The sequence below is a fragment of the Gossypium hirsutum genome, chromosome A02 (genome assembly GCF_007990345.1).
Source record: "Gossypium hirsutum isolate 1008001.06 chromosome A02, Gossypium_hirsutum_v2.1, whole genome shotgun sequence".
In the NCBI taxonomy this organism is placed as follows: domain Eukaryota; kingdom Viridiplantae; phylum Streptophyta; class Magnoliopsida; order Malvales; family Malvaceae; genus Gossypium; species Gossypium hirsutum.
This window is the reverse complement of record NC_053425.1, coordinates 5,666,553-5,689,010: the sequence shown is the minus strand read 5'-3', so window position 1 is coordinate 5,689,010 and position 22,458 is coordinate 5,666,553. Positions and strand designations below refer to the sequence as shown.

The following is a 22,458-nucleotide window of genomic DNA, read 5'->3' as shown; positions in this document are numbered from 1 at the left end:
GGCTTGCTCATTTTGTTTAGAGAAGCCTTATAATTGAACTAATGTGGTGAAATGTTTTAGTTATAACTTGATAGTAGTTAATTTGTTATTAGATATTCGGTTATGTTTTGATAGTGAGTCATTTTAGAAATTTATAAGAGCTGTTATGGAAAATCAATGAGACATGTTTGCATTGTTGATAATTTATGTCTGGTAAGTATTTTTGACCTTATAAAAGTTTTGTTTAGTCAAGTAATACCTCATAACCTTATTCCGGCAATAGATATAGGTTAGGAGTGTTACATTATATATACAATATCAACCACTTACTCAACAATATCTCACGTGTAAACTATACAAAGTAGAACCCAACGTCTGTTCTTAACGAAATAGCTATGCTATGCATATGTATGTCTATGAAATTTGACTCAACAAAATGTTTCTAACAAGATCATGATATATCCACGAAGTCCTAACACAGTGAAGTATGGGTGGAGAAAGCCTCGAGGAGTGAGCTACTCATAAGTAACATATACACACATTATTTATTTATATTTTGAGGATAATTCTTTTTATATATTTTTTTCGAAAGAAATTTTTTTTTAAAATTATAAAATTAGGGTTTTTTTTAAACATTAATGTAACTCCATCCAAGTTTCGAACTTATGCATGGATTCAGTTGTTTTTTATGTATTAAATCCTTTGGAACAAAGAAAATGATCAAGAAAATTTAGAGATAAAAAAAAAGAGAGTCAAAATCAACTTGACCTAATAAAACGGAGCATACGGTATTTCTTCTATTGTACTTTGTACGGTTTGACCTAATATAAAGGGAACTTACGGTTCTTTTTACCGCACTGTACGTTCCGTACTCGTTGACGTTATCCCCGTATGTTTCGTGGGTCAATTCACCAAACTAATCCGTACGGTATTTCTTACATAACTAATACGTATCAATTTCAGTATATTTCGGTATATAATCTCGGATTTACGGATTTTTTCCAACATATAATTATTAATTTTTTCAAATTCATTGGTCTCCGTACTGAAAATATAAAATTATAAATATTTTATAATTTTCATTGTACATACTTTAAAAACATTAAACCTTTAACACTTTAAACACATTCCTTGAATAAATAACTTAAGGTAATTAACAAAAAAATAAACTTAGAGGATAAGCCACATATTTATACATATTGAAACTCGAACCTATAATTAAACTCTCGTTAATACAAGATTACTAAGTTAAATTTTGCAAATAAAATTCTGGAATATATAATTGATGTATTAAACAAATTAATGGGTTTATAATTAGAGGGAAATTTTCAGTTTAAGAAAACAAAGAAACTTGGTTGAAAATTCGAAACAAAAAGCCCAAGAATTGGGTAAAAGCTTTGGTCAGCTCAATTTCAGCTTAGCCAAATAATCCCTCAAAAAAAGAAAATCAAACTTCCACGTCATCCAAAATATCCACATGTCCTCAGCTTAAAATCCCACGTCACAAACATTTTCGTATAATCCTTTTTATAATATTATTCGTGTCTTGTTTGTATTTTTGAAAATGATAGTGAGTAAAAATCCCTGGCTCGACGTAATTTTCGTAGTGGATAGGAAAGAGAGTGCCAGGGTGGCAAACCCAGTTTCAGACATAACCCTAAAACTTCTCCAAATCTCTATATATAAACTTAGCTTTTGTTAACAAAAAAAAAAAACTTCCATTTTTCTTTGCTAATTAACTCTTTTCTCTTTTTTTTCCTTCTTCTTCTTCTTCTTCTCAACTCCCATGAAACAAACCTAATTTTTGTTTTTATTGTTCTATATTTTCATGAACTAAAATCAACAACAACAGCATATGTTCTTGTTTTTTCTTCTTCTTCTTCTTCCTTATATCATCGTTAAAACTTTTTTTTGTCATCTACTTTAGTTTTTCACTAAATTTTAAGGTTTAGGGTGTAAACTTTGAATAGCTTTTTTTAAAAAAAAAAGTTTATTTCTTTTTTATTTGCCAATATTGAAGCTTTTGATTATTAGGGGTTCATTTAAAACAATGTTGCGAGACATGATTCATCCACAAGAACAGCAGCAGCTTCCCATTGTAATTCTCCGATTTCTTCTTACATTTTCATATTTTTTTTCATATTAATATTTGAAAATAATAATAATTTCCTCTCAGTATTTTGGATTTACAAGTAATTTGTTTTGTATATAAAATTTCTGGAAAAATTAAGTGATTATCTGAAAAGTTTACCATTTAATTAATAGGTTTTCATGCATGTTAACCTTTTGAAAAACCATTGTCTTTTTTTTTAATTAGGTTTTTTTTTCAGGTATTTACATACGAAATTATATACCAACTTAGAAACAAATATTTTTATTTTTATTTTTTATATAACACCCTCAGAAACAAAGATTTTCATGCCTTAAAAGTTTGCTTTTTTTCGTAAAAAATAAATTATTATTTCAAACTTTTTAAAATTAATTAAAAACCATGCATAATTTTACGTTTGAAAACTGTCAATATCATTTTTTAATTAAAACTATTTTTTTGCATTTTTTTTATTACAGGACGATATATCAAGCCCTATTAGTGGTCCGATTTTCTATTTTTCTGACGCTGATTTATTCTCCGACGCCGGCCTGCAAAGCTCGGAGGTCACTTCGTCTAATTGTTGCTTCGACGAAAGCTCTAACTACAACGATAAGCTCACCAGCATGCCACCATCAGGGACTCCCACTGCCACCAACACCGCCGCCGCCAATGCCGCCGCCGCCACTGACACTGACACTGACACCGACAACACCACCCCCACCACCAACGATAACAACAACAATCTCTCCATAATTTTCGACTCGCCTGACGAGATCGACAACGACATTTCAGCTTCCATAGACTTCTCTCAATGTCAATCCCCTTCTTTTTCCGTTCCTCCATTTTTAACTCAACAAGATCATCACCAATTCGACCTTCCTTTAGTGCAATCTCAAATCCAATTACCCGCCGAAGTTGTCGATGGGCTCTCCCAATACGGAGGCGGTGATCATTATCATCATCAAGGCTTTGTTGCTGCGGGAGCTCCTCTTATGGGTCCGACGCCGCCGTTTCCGTCCGTATTCGATGACGATTGCTTGTTTTCGATGACTTCTTACGTACCTTTAAACCCTTCATTTCCTTCTTGCTCTTTTCTTGCTCCTTCAATGGCTGCGCCTTTCATGCCGATGAATGCTTTGACTGCCGATCATAATTCTGGGATTTTTGCCGCCGCGACCATTCTTACGGCTCCTCATGAGATGTTACCACAAGACTTGGAATTTCAAGGTGATAATGGTGGAATTTTCTGTCCGGATTCCATTCAACGGATTCTTAAACCCGGAGATTTACAGGTAAAATATGATTATTTTAATTTTGGGTTAATTTCACAGGACCTCCCTAAACTCTTATTCAAACCCTAAATTGACCCTCAAATTTCTAAACATTCTAATTAAATCATTTAAAGTATTAATATTTTATCAATAATATCCTTTCTTCGATCAACCCATTAACCAAGACATCAAATGTTAGATTAAATTTCTCGACATTGAATCAAATTTTATGTACCTGTTACATAGATAGCTTAAACATCATTACATTTTTCTTAAAACATGAAATCCAAATTGCCCCACAGAGTAACTATACAAATGTTTAAAATTTCATTTACTTGTTTTAAATACACATTGCATCAAATCCAAACTAACAATTAGGTTAGTTGAAGGACATAATTGATACAATAAAAACTTTTTTAAGACATAATTTAAATGTACTCTAGAAAAATGTTGGAGAATCATATCCATATACCCATAACTAAAAATACATCAAACATTTGACTGCTCATATCCAAATGATCTAATTAATGCTTGCTTTTAGTATTGAAGATATATATATATATATATAACACAAATATTATTCTAATTTTGCAATTAATTAATTAATATTTTAACTGTGAATTGTTGAAAAAAAGGGACTGAGCTGTGAGAATCAACAACTGGTTGGAGGAGCAATGTGCTCAACACCATTACCAACAGAGATGTCAAGTTTAGAAGATTCAACATTCAACAAAGTTGGGAAACTCTCTGTTGAGCAAAGAAAAGAAAAGATCCTTAGGTACATGAAAAAACGTAATGAAAGGAACTTCAGCAAGAAAATCAAGGTACATACATACATGCATACACACATATACATGCATGCATGGACATAAAGTACTGATATATATATATACACATATATGTGAATGTACAGTATGCATGCCGCAAGACATTAGCTGATAGCCGACCTCGAGTGAGAGGAAGATTTGCTAAAAATGATGATTTTGGTGAAACCCAAAGGCAAGCTTCTATCAATCATGAATATGATGATGATGACCAAGTAAGTTCTTTCACTTTCTTCATATATATATATATATATAATTTCATGTAGAGATAGTAAATCAGATGATAACACGTATTATTAGTTCAATTTAGTCCTTAAAAAGAGATCCAATATTTGATAATTTTATTTCAACCTCCAAAAACACGAAATTATTGCATTCACCTTTTGTGTCATCATTTAATTAACCGGCAGTGCATATAATTATACACTATTAGTGCATCAAATATAAAGCTAATGCTATTTTTTTTCATTTTCCGGATTCATGTCACGCAGGTGGTCGTGAAAGAAGAGGAAGACATGGTTCATTCCTCGGACATTTTTGCTCATATTAATGGTGTCAACTCTTTCGAATGCAACTATTCAATTCAGTCATGGATTTAAATAAAATAATTATATATATAGTTTTCTAACACAGATTTTTCTGCATTTGATCAGTTTGATCTTAAAAAGTTACTGTAAAAAGTAAAGGAATAATTGGGTCCTTTATAAGTTACTCAGATAAGCAAAGGCAGGAAAGGGATACCCTAGATACATAGTAAATAAAATTGTAAAACATGTACCTTTGTTTTGTAGTATAAAATTGAAATTTCTTCAAAATGAATGAGATTTTGCATTTTTGTAGTCAAATCCTCCTCTTTTGTTTTGTCTAATATTCCTTTATACCTGCTCTTATCTCATATGAATCGAAATCGATTAAGATAAGGACCCTTATAGCAATTTTTCCCTTGCATTTTGGGCATAGTCCCAATGGGCTACAAATTCTTATGCTTCAACCAACTCAATAACATAATTTTTAAATCATCGGATTTAATAAAATTAATAATTAGATTTAAATTTTAAAATATGAAAATTAAAGGAATTAAATTTATATTTACTATTTAAAGTATATTTTATCTTAAAAATAATGATACGGGTCTTCGGGCTGATCTGGCCCAAGTCCAAGTAAGAGGGAGAAAAATTGGGTTGTTATTTAGCCCATGGAACATTTTGCTTAGACTAAAAGCAAATGTATATTTTCAATAAAATCTTTTAATATTTAGTTATTTGATTTAATTATATGAATTTGTGAATATTTCCCCTTTTTTATGTTGAAATAAAAAAACATTCTAATGAGAATATACCATGATATTGAAATATTCAAAAGGTTTATATGCTTTAATTCAAAAGTTCAACGAATATTATTACACTATAAAAGAAAGAATAAAAAAAAAGTTGACTTTTACTAGTGGTCCATAATGCTTTATATTTTCAAGCACAAAACTTATAATTTAAGTTAGCAAGCAAAACATGTCATTAAGTTTGAAAAATTGTTCAAAATTTTTAAAAATTTAAGGGGCTTATTTGAAATTTTTAAATAATTTAGGGGCTTTAAATAATTTTTAAAAAAAATTAAGAGGACTTTTAAGAATTTTCAAAAAATTTGAACAATGAACAATTTATTTATAGGTTCTGATCAGATATACTCTTTTTGATACAATACTTAGAACTATCTATAGTCTCTTCTCAACTCATAAATAAAAGGAGAATACGCTTCAACACACTCAAATCCAGGTCCTCCTACATTGACAACAATACTCATGTCAATCGAACTAAAACTCAATCGATTAACTTGATTACAATTTTTAAAAATATTAAGATCATAATGAAATTTTTCCAAATCTTTAGGAGAATAAGGTCCCATCTAACTCAAACGAGGTTCCTGTTACTTTTATTACAAACATAGATATAATACGAAAATAACAACCAGAATATGATATGATTAAAAAAAATTAATGCATAAATCCTTGAAGTGTATCGTTTTTTTCTCTTTGGTCCTTCAAGGTTTTTTAGTTTATTTTGATCTCTATTTTTATCAAATGTTCTTAGTTTAATCATTTAGGTGTTAAAATTTAATGATTAAGATATTTAATCAATCGTATGTTATCCCATGTCATATGATGTCATCATAAGATGTCATAATCTGAAAAATGTTAAAAATCTATAAAAATGTAAAAATAAAATAAAATTTTTATATAAAAATATATTTAATTTATTAAAAATTGAAAAAATTATAAAATTACGAAAGCAATATAAAAATTTATTTTTTTTAAAAAATAGATATTTAATATTTTTAAATTTTATAAATTACATTTGCTAGAGCTTAGACATGATATCATTGTCTCTTGGAAGGATGTCAACTACAATAATTTTTTTATAATTTAGTTAATCAAAATTTATAATTGGTATATATTTTTAAGTGATAAATTTAGATAAGTTTTTTTTTCAAATTATTTTAATAATAAACAATAATGTTATTTCAAATAAATAATAATTTAAATAATATTTTCAATTATTCTAAATATTTTTTATTTTCTCAAGACAAAGTATTTGTCTCTATACCAACATCTTAAGAACTAGTGTTGAATGTTTGGCCATTCTAAAAACCTTTGGTACAAAATAAAAAGAGCACATGCACGATAATAAATAAAGGAAACTTACTCCATATATTAAATATGGAGCCAAGCAAATAAGCATGTTGTAGCATTATTGGTAATAAATTGATTTAAAATATTAAAATTTGATATAAAATGTTTATTCAAATTTTTTAAAATATTTTTTTATAAAAATGGTTTGTATTACAATCTATATTTTTTTATATCAAGAATATTTTAAAATGCTACTAGTCGAAGGTATATTTTTATTCTAAGATACAACTTTTTTACTAGTTTTTAAAAAATTTAATATTTTTTTTACAATCTTTTATGATTTCTAATAAATTTTTTTTTTACAATATTTTAGAATTTCTAATAATTTTTGTATCTTTTGATCCTTTTTTTATTATTTTTTCAAAATATTACAAAATTGATATAAAATGTTTATTCAAAAAATTTAAAATATTTTTTTTATAAAAACTGTTTGTATTACGACATACAATTTTTTATATCAAGTTTTTAATATTTTAAATGCCACTAGCAAAGGTATATTTTATTCTAAGATACAATTTCTTTTAACTAGTTTTTAAAATTTTTAATAATTATTTTACAATCTTTGATGATTGTTAATAATTTTTTTACAATATTTTAGAATTTCTAATAATTTTTACATCTTTTGATATTTTTAATAAATTTTATTATTTTTTATAATTTTAAAAAAATTCTAACATATTTTTTTGTTTTTAAAAAATTATTTAATATTTTTAGGTTTTTTTTCTTGATGATGATACTATTACGGTCCACGTGATAATTTATGATTGGCTATATATTCCAATTTCCAACTGATTCTTTTAACGGGAAAAGGACTGAACCGAAAACATATGATAATATTAGATACTAAATTGGGAATATTTGATAACATTAGAAACTGGAGTGAATAAAAAAAATTCAAGGACCAAATAAAAAAATATATACTTTAAGGACTAAACTATGTATTAAACCTCAAAAAATTATTGAAGCATATAATATTTTCTGAAAAATTGAAGTACATAAATGATACAAGAAAACAAACATCAATTGAAATAACTTTTATCCATTACGATGATTGGGGTTTTGATTGTCGTTAATTAGCATAATGATTGTAAATTAAGAATATCCATCCTCACATGTCTAAAAAGTGGATAATCATAATAAATTACTTAAATTATATAAGACTTGGAAAGCGGCATAATCAAACCCTAAATAATGATTTTTTATTTTTTTTAAAGAGGTCCTTGAATGCAATAATTTTGACTCAATGGGGGGGGTTGAAATTTTTGAAAGGCTAAGAAGTTAGGTATGTTTTTGGAGCAATAGACCTTGGTTGATTGGTTCTAACAAGACAACAAAAGAAAGTGTTCATTATTTTCAATAAGGTTGTTGGTTAGCCGGTTCCTAAGAACATCCAAAACCTTGCTTCACTTTAAAAAATTCATTTCATTCAGTCAATAATTGTCTAATTTATGATCTTGTAGGACCCATTTTTATTTTTTAATTAAATTTTTTTGAATATTTAAATTTCTAGGAATTTGTGAGAATAAGCAATTAAATATATTAGTTAAATAATGTTGAATGCGAATCGAGAAAATGGGTAAAAAAATTTTGGGTAATGAAATTTTTTATATTAAAAATTAGATTATATTTTATCTATTTTATTAAAAATAGATAAATTATCTCATATATATTACACCAAAGAGCAAATAGGTTATTCTTCTAAAAATTCTATTTATTTTTTACTATTAAAAATTGGTCATTGTACGTCAACATTAGATATACATGGCAGACCACGTGTCACTATTTGATTATTCCATCAGTCATGCTAGTTTTCAACAAAACAAATAGATGGAATTTTTAACAAAAATGAACACTTTGCTCATTTTTTAGTAGAGGGGACAAAATGCAATCTGACTCATTGTATAAGGGCTTCCATGGTATTTTAACCTACTTCTAGGTCGAGATAAAATTGAAAATTTTCATTTGAATCGAATCTAATTTTTTGTGCTAAAAGGATTGAAATTAAATTATTACTTTTTGAAGGGACCAAAATTAAAGTTTATCCATATGACCAAGGAACTAAAAAGGCTTAAATTAATTCATTGTTTTTTTGGAAAGGGCCAAAAATGAAATTACTCCATTTAATCAAATGCTAAAAGGATTAAAATTGAATTATTAATTTTACGGATGAGCAAAAAAAATCTATTTAATCAATATGGGCCAAGGCTCTTGTCAATTTTTAGCCTCATAACACAAAGAATTATAAAACGAGCTTTCTTTATAAAAGTCACCCGCTATAATATCATTTCGCTATAACAATCAGATTTCAAGAATAATCGATTTTCTATGTTTTATTTTAACCTTCTATAACATCCTTTCACTTATAACAACATCCAAAGTTATAAAGTACATTCTTTATTAAATCAGTTCTCTAATATAGCATATTGTTTAAAATTTTAAGTACCATTATAGTTATTTTTTATAAGCAAGTTAAATATATGAGAAATGATTGTATGAAACAGTGACATCACGTCATCTGTATCCTTTTTCCAATAGTTTTATACCACATCAGTATTCTTATCTTAAATTTCAGAATTTTATCCTGAATTTTAGTATTTTAATTTAGATTTGATGATGTGGCGTCACTGTTTCATACAATCCTTTCCCTAATTATATAATTTATTAAATAAAATTTATCAGAAAAAAATGTATTATCATATTTTATTAAATGAAAATAACTTTTAATAAATAAAATTAAAGATATCAATTCAATAAAGTATTAAGTTTCCTAATTAAATATTCTATAAAATTATAAACTGACTATTTGAATTTAATAACTCGCGATTAATTATTTAATTTAATTTAATAACTCATACCAGTTAACTAAACTTGTTAGTTTTATGAACTCCATAACTATTCAAGTGAAAAAATATAAAATAAAAGATGCATAAAAGTAATAATACACCTACTATACATTTTTTTTTTAATTTTGTTGATTTGATTCTCTCTTTCTTTATTTAATAAAAATTCACAATATTAGTCCTATGATAGGTTTACAACAATTACCTCTCTGTAACACGTAAAATATTGGTAAACAAGTGGGATTTTCATTGTATAATTTTGGATCAAATTGCAGTATATGTGAACAAAATTGATAGTTTAAATATTGTGAAATTTTTAAATATTTTGTCTTTGGTGCCATTGTCTTATTTGTTCAAATTTTGAAATTCTATTATTTAATTGGGAAATCAACGGCAAACCCTTTGAATGATTGAAGATTCTATGCCTTATATTTTACTTTAAAGAATATGAATAATATATATATATATATTATGGGACAAAAATGAAAATTTTCAAGAATACTTTCACTTTCATATTGAATGAGTTGATGTAAACAGAGGCATGAAAATTCCATAGGGAGTGGAAGAAGCCTTGTAACTTGTGCTTTGCTGCAATCTTCTAAGACCTGGACTTGAGGTTCAACGTGTTTGATTTTTGAATTTCTTTGAAAAATTAAATATAAAAATATATTTTAAAAATTTAAGGTTAAAATAAACTCTAAATATGTTAATTTAGTTTTAATTCGATTGACATGAGTATTGTTACTAATGCAGGAAGATGTAGGTTCGAGTATACTGAAGTGTATTATCCTACTATTTATGATTGGGGAGAGGCTATAGGTAGAGGTGTGCATGGGTGTGGGCAAAAAAAAGAAGCCTATTTAGAAAACGGGCCGGCCCTCGGGTAAACCTTTTTTGCCCAGGCCCAGCCCAAATTATATACTAAATATATATATATTTTTTATTTTTAATCACATTTACATTTTATTTTCAATTTTAATATAACAACATTTTATTATATTTTCAATTAGTGTATTACTTTAAGAATTGTTTTAATCTCATTTATTATTTGTTTATTGTTTTAATATTTGTTTTTATGTTTTTAAATATATTTAATTTATTATATTTTAAAAAATTTTATTTAATGAAATAAGCTAAAAAATTAATATGGGCCGGGCTGGGTAGGGCTTAACAATTTTATTTAGGGCCGGGCTTGGACAAATTTTTAGGCCCATATTTCGGGCTGGGTCAAGCCCAGACCTAGAAAATGGGCTTAAAATTTTACTTGAACCCGACCCGACCTTGCCCATGCACACCTCTAACTATAAGTAATTTTAAGCATTTTGTAAAAAAAAAAAAGCAAGATATAATGACCCTAAACATAATTATTTTTTTTTGTTAAAAATATATTTTTTGAATTTAACTTTTTAAAATTTTTGGTTTTGGTTCTAGTTATTTTCGATTATATCTTACTAGTTGAACTTTTGATTCTTAAAGCAATGGGTCAATTCAATCCGATTTTGACAATATTCATTTGGCGTGATATAAAGTAAACATGTCTATGGACTAAGTCAAGTTGGATCATGGCTTAAAATTTAAAAAAAAAATTGACCTACCCCTTTCTGGTTGAATTAAAAATTTCAAATTTATTATTTTAAAAAATAAAATAATTATATTAATTTTTATATATTATAACAATTTTTAATTAAGAATATTTTTATTATTAAAATAGCAATTTAAACTAAATCAAGTAGCTTCCACCATTGAATAAGTCTATTATTAAATTTTATTTTTCTAATTTTATTAATTTTTATCTATTTATTTTTTAAAATTAAATAATTATTATTTACTCAAAACCTAACAAAAATCAATCCAAAAATTAAACATTTGCAGTGTGGTAGTTAATGATCTAATTTGATCCAAATTTCTTCACCTTTCTCTATCAAATTTGATGCCAAACAATGACCAAATTTCCATGCAAATATATTTACATGAAAAAAAAAAAGTCAAAAATGTTGGGCCAAATGAAATAATGGGATTTTGAAATTTGACTGTTTAAACATTAGAAGCAAATATATATATAAATATACAGAGTTGTCCATGTCACATGGCACTTAATGTTCAAATTAGTGGAGTTACCAATTTTTTTTACACATAAAATTCATATAATATGGCCCATTAATTGGACTCACCACAATATTTGGCATTGAGACCATCAACCACTTACAATGCACAAATTCAAATAAAAGAGGGAAAATAACTCAAATTTTGATTTTTAAAATTTGTTTGTCTTGGAGAAAATTCCAATTTTTTTAAAAAATAATGTTTTTTTTAAAATAAAATGTTTCTTTTTATTTAGAAAATAACATGGGAACATTTGTTTAAATGTGTTTATCAATTATTGAGTTATATGCATGGATAGAATGTGCCTTACTAATTTATCAAAAAAATATCTTATTAGCTATTTTTTTAATTAAATATGTTAAATTATACTCCTTTAAAATTTAAATTTTACTCTCTATACTTTTTTATTTAAATTTTTTTATTTGTCTGTCTAATTTTACCGTTAAAATTAGTGATACTAAATATAAAATAATTTTTTTAGTCCTCAAAATTTGTTATTTTTTCAATTTGGTCTTTACCCTTTAAAAGTACATAAAAATTGTTAAAAATATAAAAATATATATTTTTTCAGATTTAAAAAATTAAAATATAAAATATAAAATATAAAAATAAAATAAAATAAAATATCTTACTAAATTAAAATTAATTTAAATATTGTAAAAAAGTATAGAGACTAAATTAGAATGTCTTACTAAGTCTGCACTTCTAGATTTGTATTACTTGAATTTAAAACTAACCAATAAAAATATATATCCTATATATATTCTAAGTTTTAAAATTTGATATGTTTAACTCAAATATTCTTAAAAAAATTGAATAACAACTCGAAAACAGAAGGTTGTGGATCGGGGCAGATCTAGGGGTTGGTAGGGGTCTAGTCTCTTAAAATAATTTTTTTTCTTCTGAGTCCTTTATAATTTATAAAGTTTTAAATTTGTAAGGATAAAGTTGAATTTTGGTTCCCCTAAAAATAATAAAAATTTAATTTAATCCTCTAAAAATTATAAATATGTAAATTATTAAAATAGAGAAATTATATTTTTGCTACCATAAAAATATATATATTTTAATTCTGGCCCTCAAAAAAATTCTAATTTTGCTTCTGTCTTTAAGTTGTATTTCTGAATCTGATTATAAAATATACTATTATAATCTATTCTAGATAAGTAAAATAGGGAATCAAATTAAATAAAACAAATTAGGGTTCAAATGAAACAAAACAAAACAAAATAAGGAGCTTATGAACAAGACAAGTACATGAGGAAAAGACCAACATGCAAAAGATGCTACAGCGTATATTCAACTCAAAAATAATTTAATATTTTAATTATTAATATATATCACCCTATATCAAAATTTATATAGCAAGTTATATAATTTGATATTCGAGTTTAATTTTTTTAATATGGTATTTATATATTTTTTAATTAAATATGATATTTATATTTTACAAAAATTATATATTTTGATATATAAATATAAAAATGTTAATTTTTTAGTGTTTAATTCGAGTTTTATGATTGATTTGATGAATCTTAATTGCTAATATAGTCCGATGTAAGTGTTTTGATTCGAGTTTTAGGGGTCGATTTGATGAAAGTTAATTGTTAATAGTATTAGATAATTATGAATTTTTATCAAATCAATTCTAGAATCCGAATTAAATACTAAAAAGTTAATACGTTAGCTTCAAATACTAAAATGGATAAATTTTATCAAATATAAATATCACTTTGGAAAAATAAAAACACAAGTACCATATTAAAAAAAATACTAAACTTAAGTACTAAATTATATATTAACCAATTTTTTGTGTTATGTTTCTTCAAGTTGAACAAAAGAAAGACAAGTAGTACCAACTTGTAAGAACTTTAAACATTATTACCCTAATAATTTTTTTTTTCAAAATCAATGTTATTCTTTTATCTTTCTCTCTCTCTCTCTCTCTTTCACATGTATTTTTGAAAACACCCATTTTTTTTGGTTAAAAAATAAAATATTAAATTGTTCAAAAAATAAATTATTTAATAAAATTTCAAATAAAATCAAACATTAAAACAAGAAAAGTCCATTTCAGTTGATGCAAGTGACCATCCCTTTCTCTCTCTCTATTTTGGCCCTTTTAATGGATTTCTCTTCATATATCCTGCGTTCCAGCTCAACTTCCTCTTATTATTTATAGGTTAAATTCTGCCATTAGTCCCTGTACTATGTAAAAGTTGTGAGTTTAATCTCCAGATTTTAATTAGATCAAACTTGGTCCCTGTATTTTTTGAATTGGTTAAATTTAATCTTTATATTTTTTGAATTTTAAAATTTCAAGCCAAATGAACACAGTTAAATTATGCTAATATTTCGTACTATAGGTATAGTTATAGATTTAGTCATTGTTCTCCAATTGAATCAATTTTAGTCTTAATGATTTTCAAATTTTCAAATTTCAACCTTGACGTAAATGACACCAATTAAATTTATTTTTTAAAATTTTAAAAAGTAACATGTAGAAATAACAAGTTAAGATGATATTACACATGAGATAATAATTTATCGTGCTAAATTTTGAAAATAAAAAAAATTAACTTAATGAAATTAGCGGCTGCCACTTGGTCAAGACTGCAATTTTAAAACTGAAAAGTACAAAAATTAAAAGAACTAAATTCATAGCTCATGCGTAGTAGAGGGATTAATAGTGGAATTTAACCTTATCTACATGTTTGTATTTATTTATTAGCTTAAGAAAAGGTGAACGAAAATGGGTCCTACTTGAAACCGTAGAAGAACATGGAAAGAACACAAATTCCACAAAATAAATTAAAACTTAGCTTTATATTGGACACCATTTTTCAATTTCATCAACCCCTCTCCACTACTTTTGCTTCAGTTTTGGGTGCTTTCAGTTTTGCTTTGCTTTGCTTTGCTTTGTTATATATATTTCTTAAGCAAAACAAGCAACCTTGATTAGTGCCTTAGAACAGTTTAAACCTTACCAACTTTCACTATTAACAAAAGCAAAAAATATATACATACACACACATATATACATACACAGTGCTTGAAAGCTTCTATTGTTTGCCTTCTGCCCTTTTTTTGCTCTTTCTATCAAACTGAAAAAAGCTGCTTTTTTTTTGGTTACTTGGAGCTTTCAAGGTCAGGGGATTAAACGGGTGATTAACCCCTTTTTTTGGTGATCTTTCTTGGATCCAATTTCCTTGAGGTAAGAGAAAGGAAAAAAGAAAGTTCATCTTTTCACTTATTCTATGCATAAAAGTTTGCAACTTTCTCGTTTGCTTAATACCCAATTAATTCCCAGTTTTGTGCTAAAAGATTGAAATTTTCTTTTGATGGAGTTCTATGTTTCAAAGTGTTCAAATTTCAAGAACCCCATCAGTTTTGTCTCTAAAATGTTTGTAATTTTTGACTGATCTGCTCTCAATCTTTTATACTATTTGGATAAATTTTGAGTTTAGTTAAGCTGTTTAAGGCCATATTTATTTCTGGTTATGGTGTTTTTAAATGCCTTCTTTATCCATTCCTTTACCATGTTTATATTCTTGATGTTGATGTAATCATGCCTTTTAAATTTGATTATATGCCATAATGATTCATAAATATTAAAAAAAGAAAGGTATTATATTTATATTATGTCATGAGAATAAATGCAATAAAAAAGACAAAGGAAAGTATATGGTCCTTGTTTTCTTCTTCATTAACTTTCACATATAGAACAATCAAAAAAATTATTATCATAATTGGAAATAACATCACCAACAAGATATTTGTATATATTAAAAAAAAAGGGTTTCTCTTAAAATTCTCATTTTGTTCTTAAATTTGATTTCTTTAGCCCCCTTAGATTGGCTAATTTAGCTGTGTTTTGATAGAATACTTATTTTGCTGTCTTGATGAGGACGATGGGAATGTTAAGTGTCTGGTTATTATATGGGAATCTTTTACCATGGATGGCATTCATACATACGTGGATAGTGATATATGTGTAGGTAGGTATGTACATGTATATACATATATACCTTTCTTTGCATGTATGTAGATGTATATACATGCTTAGTTTACTGGGAATGTATGTTTTTATGTAATATATGTATATGTATATGTATATGCACATGTATCTTTCTATGCATCTTTTTGAGTGTCTGAATTAGTTCGAATTGCATATTTCGAGTCTAGAGATCATCCATTCCTCTTCGTTGATTTTACCGGAAGGGTCTTACTTTGCTTCCTTTTCTTAGCTAGAAATGAATGCTTTCCATATGATTCCTTTTTATGTTTTATATGGAACCGTTACCAAGGCCTGTTTTCACTATGTTTACATCGGATTTTCTGTAGTACACGAGTTATAGCTTTGTTGCAGTGTTTACTGTTTGTATTTGCTTCTTTTGTTTTCGTTCTGTTTTGATGTAAATTTTCATCTTATTCTTCAGATTCCGTGTGAAATTTTCTTGGCAGAAAATGGTAAAGAGGCGTGTGCATCATCGTTAGCCACCATATATTTAATCGAGACAGAAGATGGATGATGCTTTTGGTAGTGGTCAGAAAGATGAGCGGGGGGAAGACAAGTCACTGCAAAACTTGGACAATAACAGGGACATGTCGGGAGAGAATGGAACGGATTATTCCGAATTAAAATTGAAAATGCTGGCAAGAAGGGTAAGCCCACAGCATGCTCTGATATTAAGTGTTGGTAAACGATTAGAGGCTGGAAAAAGTCTTATGAAGGATTCATTTCTTCCGAGTATTTTTAGTGTAGGCAATACAGTACCGAGGCATGTAGTTACTCTAGATGAGAAATACCTTCGTCGCTGCCTGGAATTGATTTTTATCAATGCAGCAAAAGCCGCTCAATGCAACATATCCGTGAACTTGAGCTCCGTAGAAATGAGCATTTTATCCGATGGATTGAATTCACCTAACATCGGGGATGAAGATGCTTGTGACTTCCAAAGGTTTGTTTTCGACTGTCCACTAGCAGTTGGGACTGGTGGAGTAGTCATTCGTCCTGTAGGACAGTGGGTAAGTTCAAAAACGGGCAGCCGGAGTATGGTGAATATATTGAAGAGCCCGTTGTTACAAAAATTCGGTGCATCGGATGTCCGTCCAAGTTCGAATGCTGTTAAAAGATCAGTAAGTTATGACTTCATGAACTCTCCTGGTAGTTTCAGTAACTATTCCTCACATAAGCTAGGAAGTGAAACACCCATATCCGAAATTCGTAAATATGGATCCGAGACTGCGCATAAACAGCGCGTTTCTGAGTCAAGTACAGACTCAACATGCTCTGACCAGTCATTTTCTTCGACTTCTACGGCAATTTCACGGGGAATGCTTCAATGCACATGGAAGGGTGGGATTCCATATTTTGTTTTCTCCTTAGATAATCGGAAGGAGGTATATGTAGCCAATTTGTCAAAGGAAGGATCAGCTCGGGGTAAGGGTCCGGACTTTATGTACTCCTTCCATTCAAGCAAGGGTAGCCATAAGGAACACGGGATTAGTGATGATGAGTCACACCTTGTTGCTAAGATGAAGGTAATGACTTCTTTCTCGATCTGCCCCCAAGGTTCTAAAATCATGGAGACGGAGTTCGTTTTGTTTAGTGGTAATGAAACTTTTAACCCGGAGGTGCAAACTCTGAGCTATAACCATAGGAAGAATAGAGGTCTACCGAAAAAGGTAGTGGAAGCATTCAAGAGCAGTCACTCATCCAAACCGAGAACAATACCGAGATTATGGTCTAGTTCCATAGTTGAGGATTCTTCTTGGGGTCCATGCCATGATACAGTCAACGGTCCTAATTCACTCAATAAAATGGATCTCTTAGAGGAAGAATTTTCACCGAATCTTGAATTGGCCACCATTGTTGTGAGGAACCATTTGCCTAAAAATCCTCTTCCGGAAGTTGGAGGTTGGGGCTTAAAGTTCCTCAAGAAAGCGGGGGTTACTGCAGCAGCCTCGGTTCCATGCGATTGTTCTCTGAATACCGATGATTGCTCAACAAGTACAGATATCCTAGTCCCGGTAGGCATTCATGGTGGTCCAAGAAATGGTGGCCCTTCTTCTCTTATCGAAAGATGGAGATCCGGTGGACATTGTGACTGTGGTGGTTGGGACTTGGGCTGTCCGCTGACCGTACTTAGAGCCAGAGCAAGTAAGCAGCGAGGTTTGCCTTCAACAGATACCTCTGAGGCATGCAAGTTATTCGATTTTTTCGTTCAGGTAATGTCAGTGATTCCCTATGTTAGAACAACAAGCTATTATATAACACAAATAGTCATTGCGATAACCGTTGCTTCAACTTTGAAAATTTTCAGGGCTCGAAGCACGGTACCCCGACATTGAGGATAGCAAATGTTCATGATGGCCTGTATTTTCTTCATTTCCAAACAACACTCTCAGCCCTGCAGTCATTCTCCATTGCAGTGGCATACATCCATGCTCAAAGTCCAAATTTCCGACAGAAAAATGTAAAGCTGTCGAGGTAGCAAGAACACCGGTCCGATGTTTATGTTCGTATACACGTATCGAGATCGGTATCTTAAAATATATAGGTTTGTTTATAATAGAATTGGGAAATATTTGGCTTTTCTCATAACAAAATGATATTGTAACTTTATTATGCATTTTGATTGATTGTGGAAGTTTTAGATTGAGTGATTTTTATACTAAAATGTGGTCATTGAACTAATTAGAAGTGAAATTGAAGCATGTAACTCATCAATTGCACTTTTAGTTTTTATGACTTTATTTTTCAACTAATTCTCATCCAATTATTACTTTTGGATATAGAGCTAATAGTAGTTGGGTTCGGTTTTAGGAAAAAAAATATTATGATTATTATGCATTACCATTTTAGTTTTTTTTTTTATTCAATGAATCGAATAACACGGATAATCGAATAAATCAAATTTCATTGTAAAATTCAAAAAATAAATTCATTTAATTTTTATTAAATTTCTTTTTTAGTCATCCTATTATTTAATTTTACTTTCTTTCTTTTTTTTTATCATCAGCTACTTGGTTATTAATAGTAGCAGTTTTTAAATTTGACATAATACCAATTTTAATTGATGCTAAAAAAATTTAACTCTCAATATTTATGCGTTGTTTAATTTGGTCTCTTTTTTTGTAATTTTATTTTTCTTTGTAATATTAAGATTAATTTTAAAAGAATGAGAAAATATGAAAATTATTATCTTAAGTTTTTAGGGTTTTTTTTCCAATCAAATCTAGCCAATAAATTTGATTTTTTTAGCTCTTTAGGTGAAAGGGTCATAAAGAAAAGTAAAACTGAAAAAAAGATCAAACTACATAATGTGTAAATAGTAAGAGTTAGAATTTTTAGAATCAAGACTAAATTGACACAATGTATAAATATTAAAGGTTAAATTTGCTATTATATCAATTTTAAAAGTTGCTTACGTTAGCTTAGCATGCAACGGGGGACCAAAAAAGACAAAATTGATGATTAACACAATGTATATATGTTGGTGATTAAAATAGCCATTATGCCATCATTAATCGGACAACTGGTGATTAAAAAAGACAAAATTAAATGGTTGGGTGACCATTTTGTAATATTTCATAATTGAGTGATCAAAACTTTTTTACTAATAATTACGTGACTACTAACGTAGTAATAATATTAAAGAAAAGAAAATAGAATTTAATCCGGTTCAAATAATTATGTGTTTGTTGACTTAGAATCAAATTTCATCATAATTAATCCCGATGAGTTAACTTGAGTTATAAAACAAGTTTGAAATACATTAAATACAAATCACTAAAAAACATAATTAATAATTTTGAACAGAATTCACACACATAATTTACGCACAATGTGATTCAAACTCGGACACTAAGACTTTGTTTGGTTGGGTTGATATTCTTGTATTGTATTATTTAATACGGCAATATTACATAACTTGCAAATAATTATGTGTTTGATAGATGTGTAAATTAATACATTAGATGAAACAGTAAGTAGGTATTTTAATAAAGTCCTTATTAGTGTTACTAAAATCAAACACTTGCTATTTAGAAAGACTGAACTTATTTGCAGTGATTCAACCAAATGACAAGTGAAAATGGTTCAAGGTAATTAACTGAAAATAATATTAATAATCTGATATACATTTTACTAATATTAGTTAATTTAAGTAACCTTTGTAATTATGTGCTATTAGAATTGTATTGGGGTATTAGATAGAACCCACGACAAAATACTAGTGCCATGTGAGGAGAAACCTAGATATCGTACAAGGAAAAATGAGGTAGCCATTAATGTTTTAGAGGCATGTGCCCTTGACATGCAATTTACATACATATTATCTGGTTGGGAAGGGTCGACAACTAATGGGAGAGTTATTTGAGATGCTTTGAGTAAGAAGAATGGCTTGAAAGTACCTACTGATATGTTTCTTTAGGTTACAATAATAATTAGACTTCCTACTAGGCACTCTAAACTACTAAAGTCGAATTCTTGTTTAACAAAGTAACTTTTAGATTATTTGTTATAAATTTTACTAGGTTGCTATTACTTTGTTGATACAGGTTGTGCACATCTAGAATGATTTTTAACACCCTTAGAGGGCAACAATATCATTTAACTAAGTTGAGATGTAGTTACCAACCCACCATTGCTAAAGAGTTTTTCAACATAATGCATGCTTCTACATTAAATATATTTGAAAAGTGTTTTAATTATTTAAAGATGAGATGGAGTATATTTAGGAGTCCTTCTTTCTATCCATTAAGATACAAAATCGAATTATCTTTGCATGTTGCTTGCTACACATGAGGTCGAGGATGTTTATACCTATGAAGCAGTAGTTTCTGAAATTGAGCCTACAAATGAGTGGAACATGTCTAGACAATAACTTGCTACTGAAATGTTTAACGAGTGGAGGGCTTCCATATCAATGAGGTAAAATAATGGAACAAATTGAATTGAATTAAGTTGTATGAACATTTCAAAAAAAAATGTTGAACTAATTTTAGTTGTTAAAGTGCAAACTATTTTCCATAAACATTTTATTTGTAATTACATGAAATGTGTTTCTTTGTAATATTCATTTAAGCTTAATTGCATTTGACTATTTGTTTTAATTAGTTATATTTGATTTGGTAATAGTTATGTTATATTATGTTATTCCACTTTGGCATATAGTATTAGTAGGATGACAAGTCACGAGGTGAATCTTAAATGTAATAGTTCAAGTAGCAAGTCCAATAAGAGACATTGGACTGATGAGGAAGATAAAATGTTGATGCAATGTCTTGTTGAGTTGTACCACTTGGGCATCCACAATGTTGATTGTGGATTCAGACAAGGATTTTTACTTGTGTTGGAAAAAATGTTACAATCAAAACTAATAATTTGATATGTATGTAGAGTCACAAAAAAAGTAACCTTATTCAAGACTAGGACACTACCATATTTCGAAGACTTGAGTATGATATATGGTAAAGATCGTGCGACTGGAAAGGATGCCCAAACACCAATTGACATTATTGAAGATCTGGAAGGAGAGGAGAATGACAATGGTGGAACTGAGAACATTGAAAATGGTATAGGTGCGGAAGAAGATTGCTTTAATGGAATTGAAATGTTGATTTGTCAAAGGATTTTGAGGATAATAGTCATTCAAGGTCCCCATCTACTAGTAGAGCCAAGATTAGAAGGGTCGATGGAGTTGGAAAGACTAAGGTATGAATACTAGTGATAAGATTGAATTTTATGGAATTGCCGAGATATTTAGATGCAAATGGTCGAGGCTACAAAAGAATTAATAAAGAGCTCAGGGACGAAGCACTTGATCTTTCAAAGATCTATGCAACTTTTGGATGAGTTTATGAAAATTACAGGACTATCCTAAGCAGAAAAACTTATTCCTACTAGGAAGATATCTAGTAATTAAATTAATATGCTCATTTTCTTTACTATCTTAGATGAACCAAAAAAGATGTGGGTGATAGGATTCTTATGCGAGGGGAATTAATTACCTAAAATTTAAAGTTCATTAAATGAACTAACTTTTGTGTTATATTTTGGTAAGTAATTTTCTAGGTTGCTAATATGTAAGATACTTTTGCTTGGCAAATTTGCGTATATTGTGAAGCTAATATTATCTTATTAATTAGTACAAATCACTTTTAAGTTACTTAAATTCTATTTTTATATTAAGTAGTTTATTTATTGCATCAATATATTAAAGCACATGAACAAATATTTATTGATGTTAGATATTTATGTGAAGATATTACCATTTTTAGATTGATTATTTGAAATTAATGTGTATAATGATTTTATTTTAATTAACGATATGGTTCTTAATTTAAATGCAATTTTACTAATAAACATTAATTTATAATATTAATTATAATGATTTTTTTTTTATATTTTTGCAAAAGAAGAATCAGATTAAAACTATCTTGAATTTTATATTTTTTAATTATGATCTATTGTGAAATTATTGTTACATTGAATAAAACATATTACATTTGTTAAATACAAATTTAATTATATTATACTAAAATATATTATCATTTTAAGTTTATAAATACAATAGTGTAACTAAAATAATATAATAATCATAGTGAAAACTATTAAATAAATATGAAACTAAAAGATTTTAAGGGTAAGATGGTACAT

At 28.1% G+C, this 22,458-nt stretch overlaps 2 protein-coding genes across 5 annotated transcripts; both read left to right on the top strand.

The window, feature by feature from the left end:
• Positions 1–2,029: 2,029 nt before the first annotated feature.
• Positions 2,030–4,919, top strand: LOC121211005 (uncharacterized). The gene is made up of 5 exons (XM_041083125.1): positions 2,030–2,077; positions 2,548–3,363; positions 3,978–4,166; positions 4,256–4,381; positions 4,658–4,919. The coding sequence occupies exons 1-5, from the start codon at positions 2,030–2,032 to the stop codon at positions 4,763–4,765; spliced, it is 1,287 nt and encodes a 428-aa protein (XP_040939059.1). The 3' UTR covers positions 4,766–4,919.
• Positions 4,920–14,628: 9,709 nt separating this feature from the next.
• LOC107932154 (uncharacterized) lies at positions 14,629–18,559 on the top strand. Of its 4 annotated transcripts, none has more exons than XM_016864103.2 (3): positions 14,629–15,006; positions 16,232–18,023; positions 18,119–18,559. In XM_016864103.2, exons 2-3 carry the CDS (start codon positions 16,317–16,319, stop codon positions 18,287–18,289), a joined length of 1,878 nt encoding a protein of 625 aa, XP_016719592.2. In that variant the 5' UTR covers positions 14,629–15,006; positions 16,232–16,316; the 3' UTR covers positions 18,290–18,559. The 4 variants fall into 4 exon arrangements, with proteins under 4 accessions (XP_016719592.2, XP_016719594.2, XP_040945411.1 ...); XM_016864105.2 differs by having other exon boundaries at positions 14,633–15,006; positions 16,257–18,023; XM_041089477.1 differs by lacking the exon at positions 14,629–15,006 and adding an exon at positions 15,497–15,790.
• The last annotated feature ends 3,899 nt before the right edge of the window (positions 18,560–22,458 follow it).

Excerpts from the sequence above, each read along its gene's own strand:
- LOC121211005 (XM_041083125.1), top strand. The coding sequence starts at position 2,030 with ATGTTGCGAGACATGATTCATCCACAAGAACAGCAGCAGCTTCCCATT. Across the intron at positions 3,364-3,977 it reads TTAAACCCGGAGATTTACAG|GGACTGAGCTGTGAGAATCA; the intron begins GTAAAATATGAT and ends GTTGAAAAAAAG. Across the intron at positions 4,167-4,255 it reads ACTTCAGCAAGAAAATCAAG|TATGCATGCCGCAAGACATT; the intron begins GTACATACATAC and ends GTGAATGTACAG.
- LOC107932154 (XM_016864103.2), top strand. The coding sequence starts at position 16,317 with ATGGATGATGCTTTTGGTAGTGGTCAGAAAGATGAGCGGGGGGAAGAC. Across the intron at positions 18,024-18,118 it reads TATTCGATTTTTTCGTTCAG|GGCTCGAAGCACGGTACCCC; the intron begins GTAATGTCAGTG and ends GAAAATTTTCAG.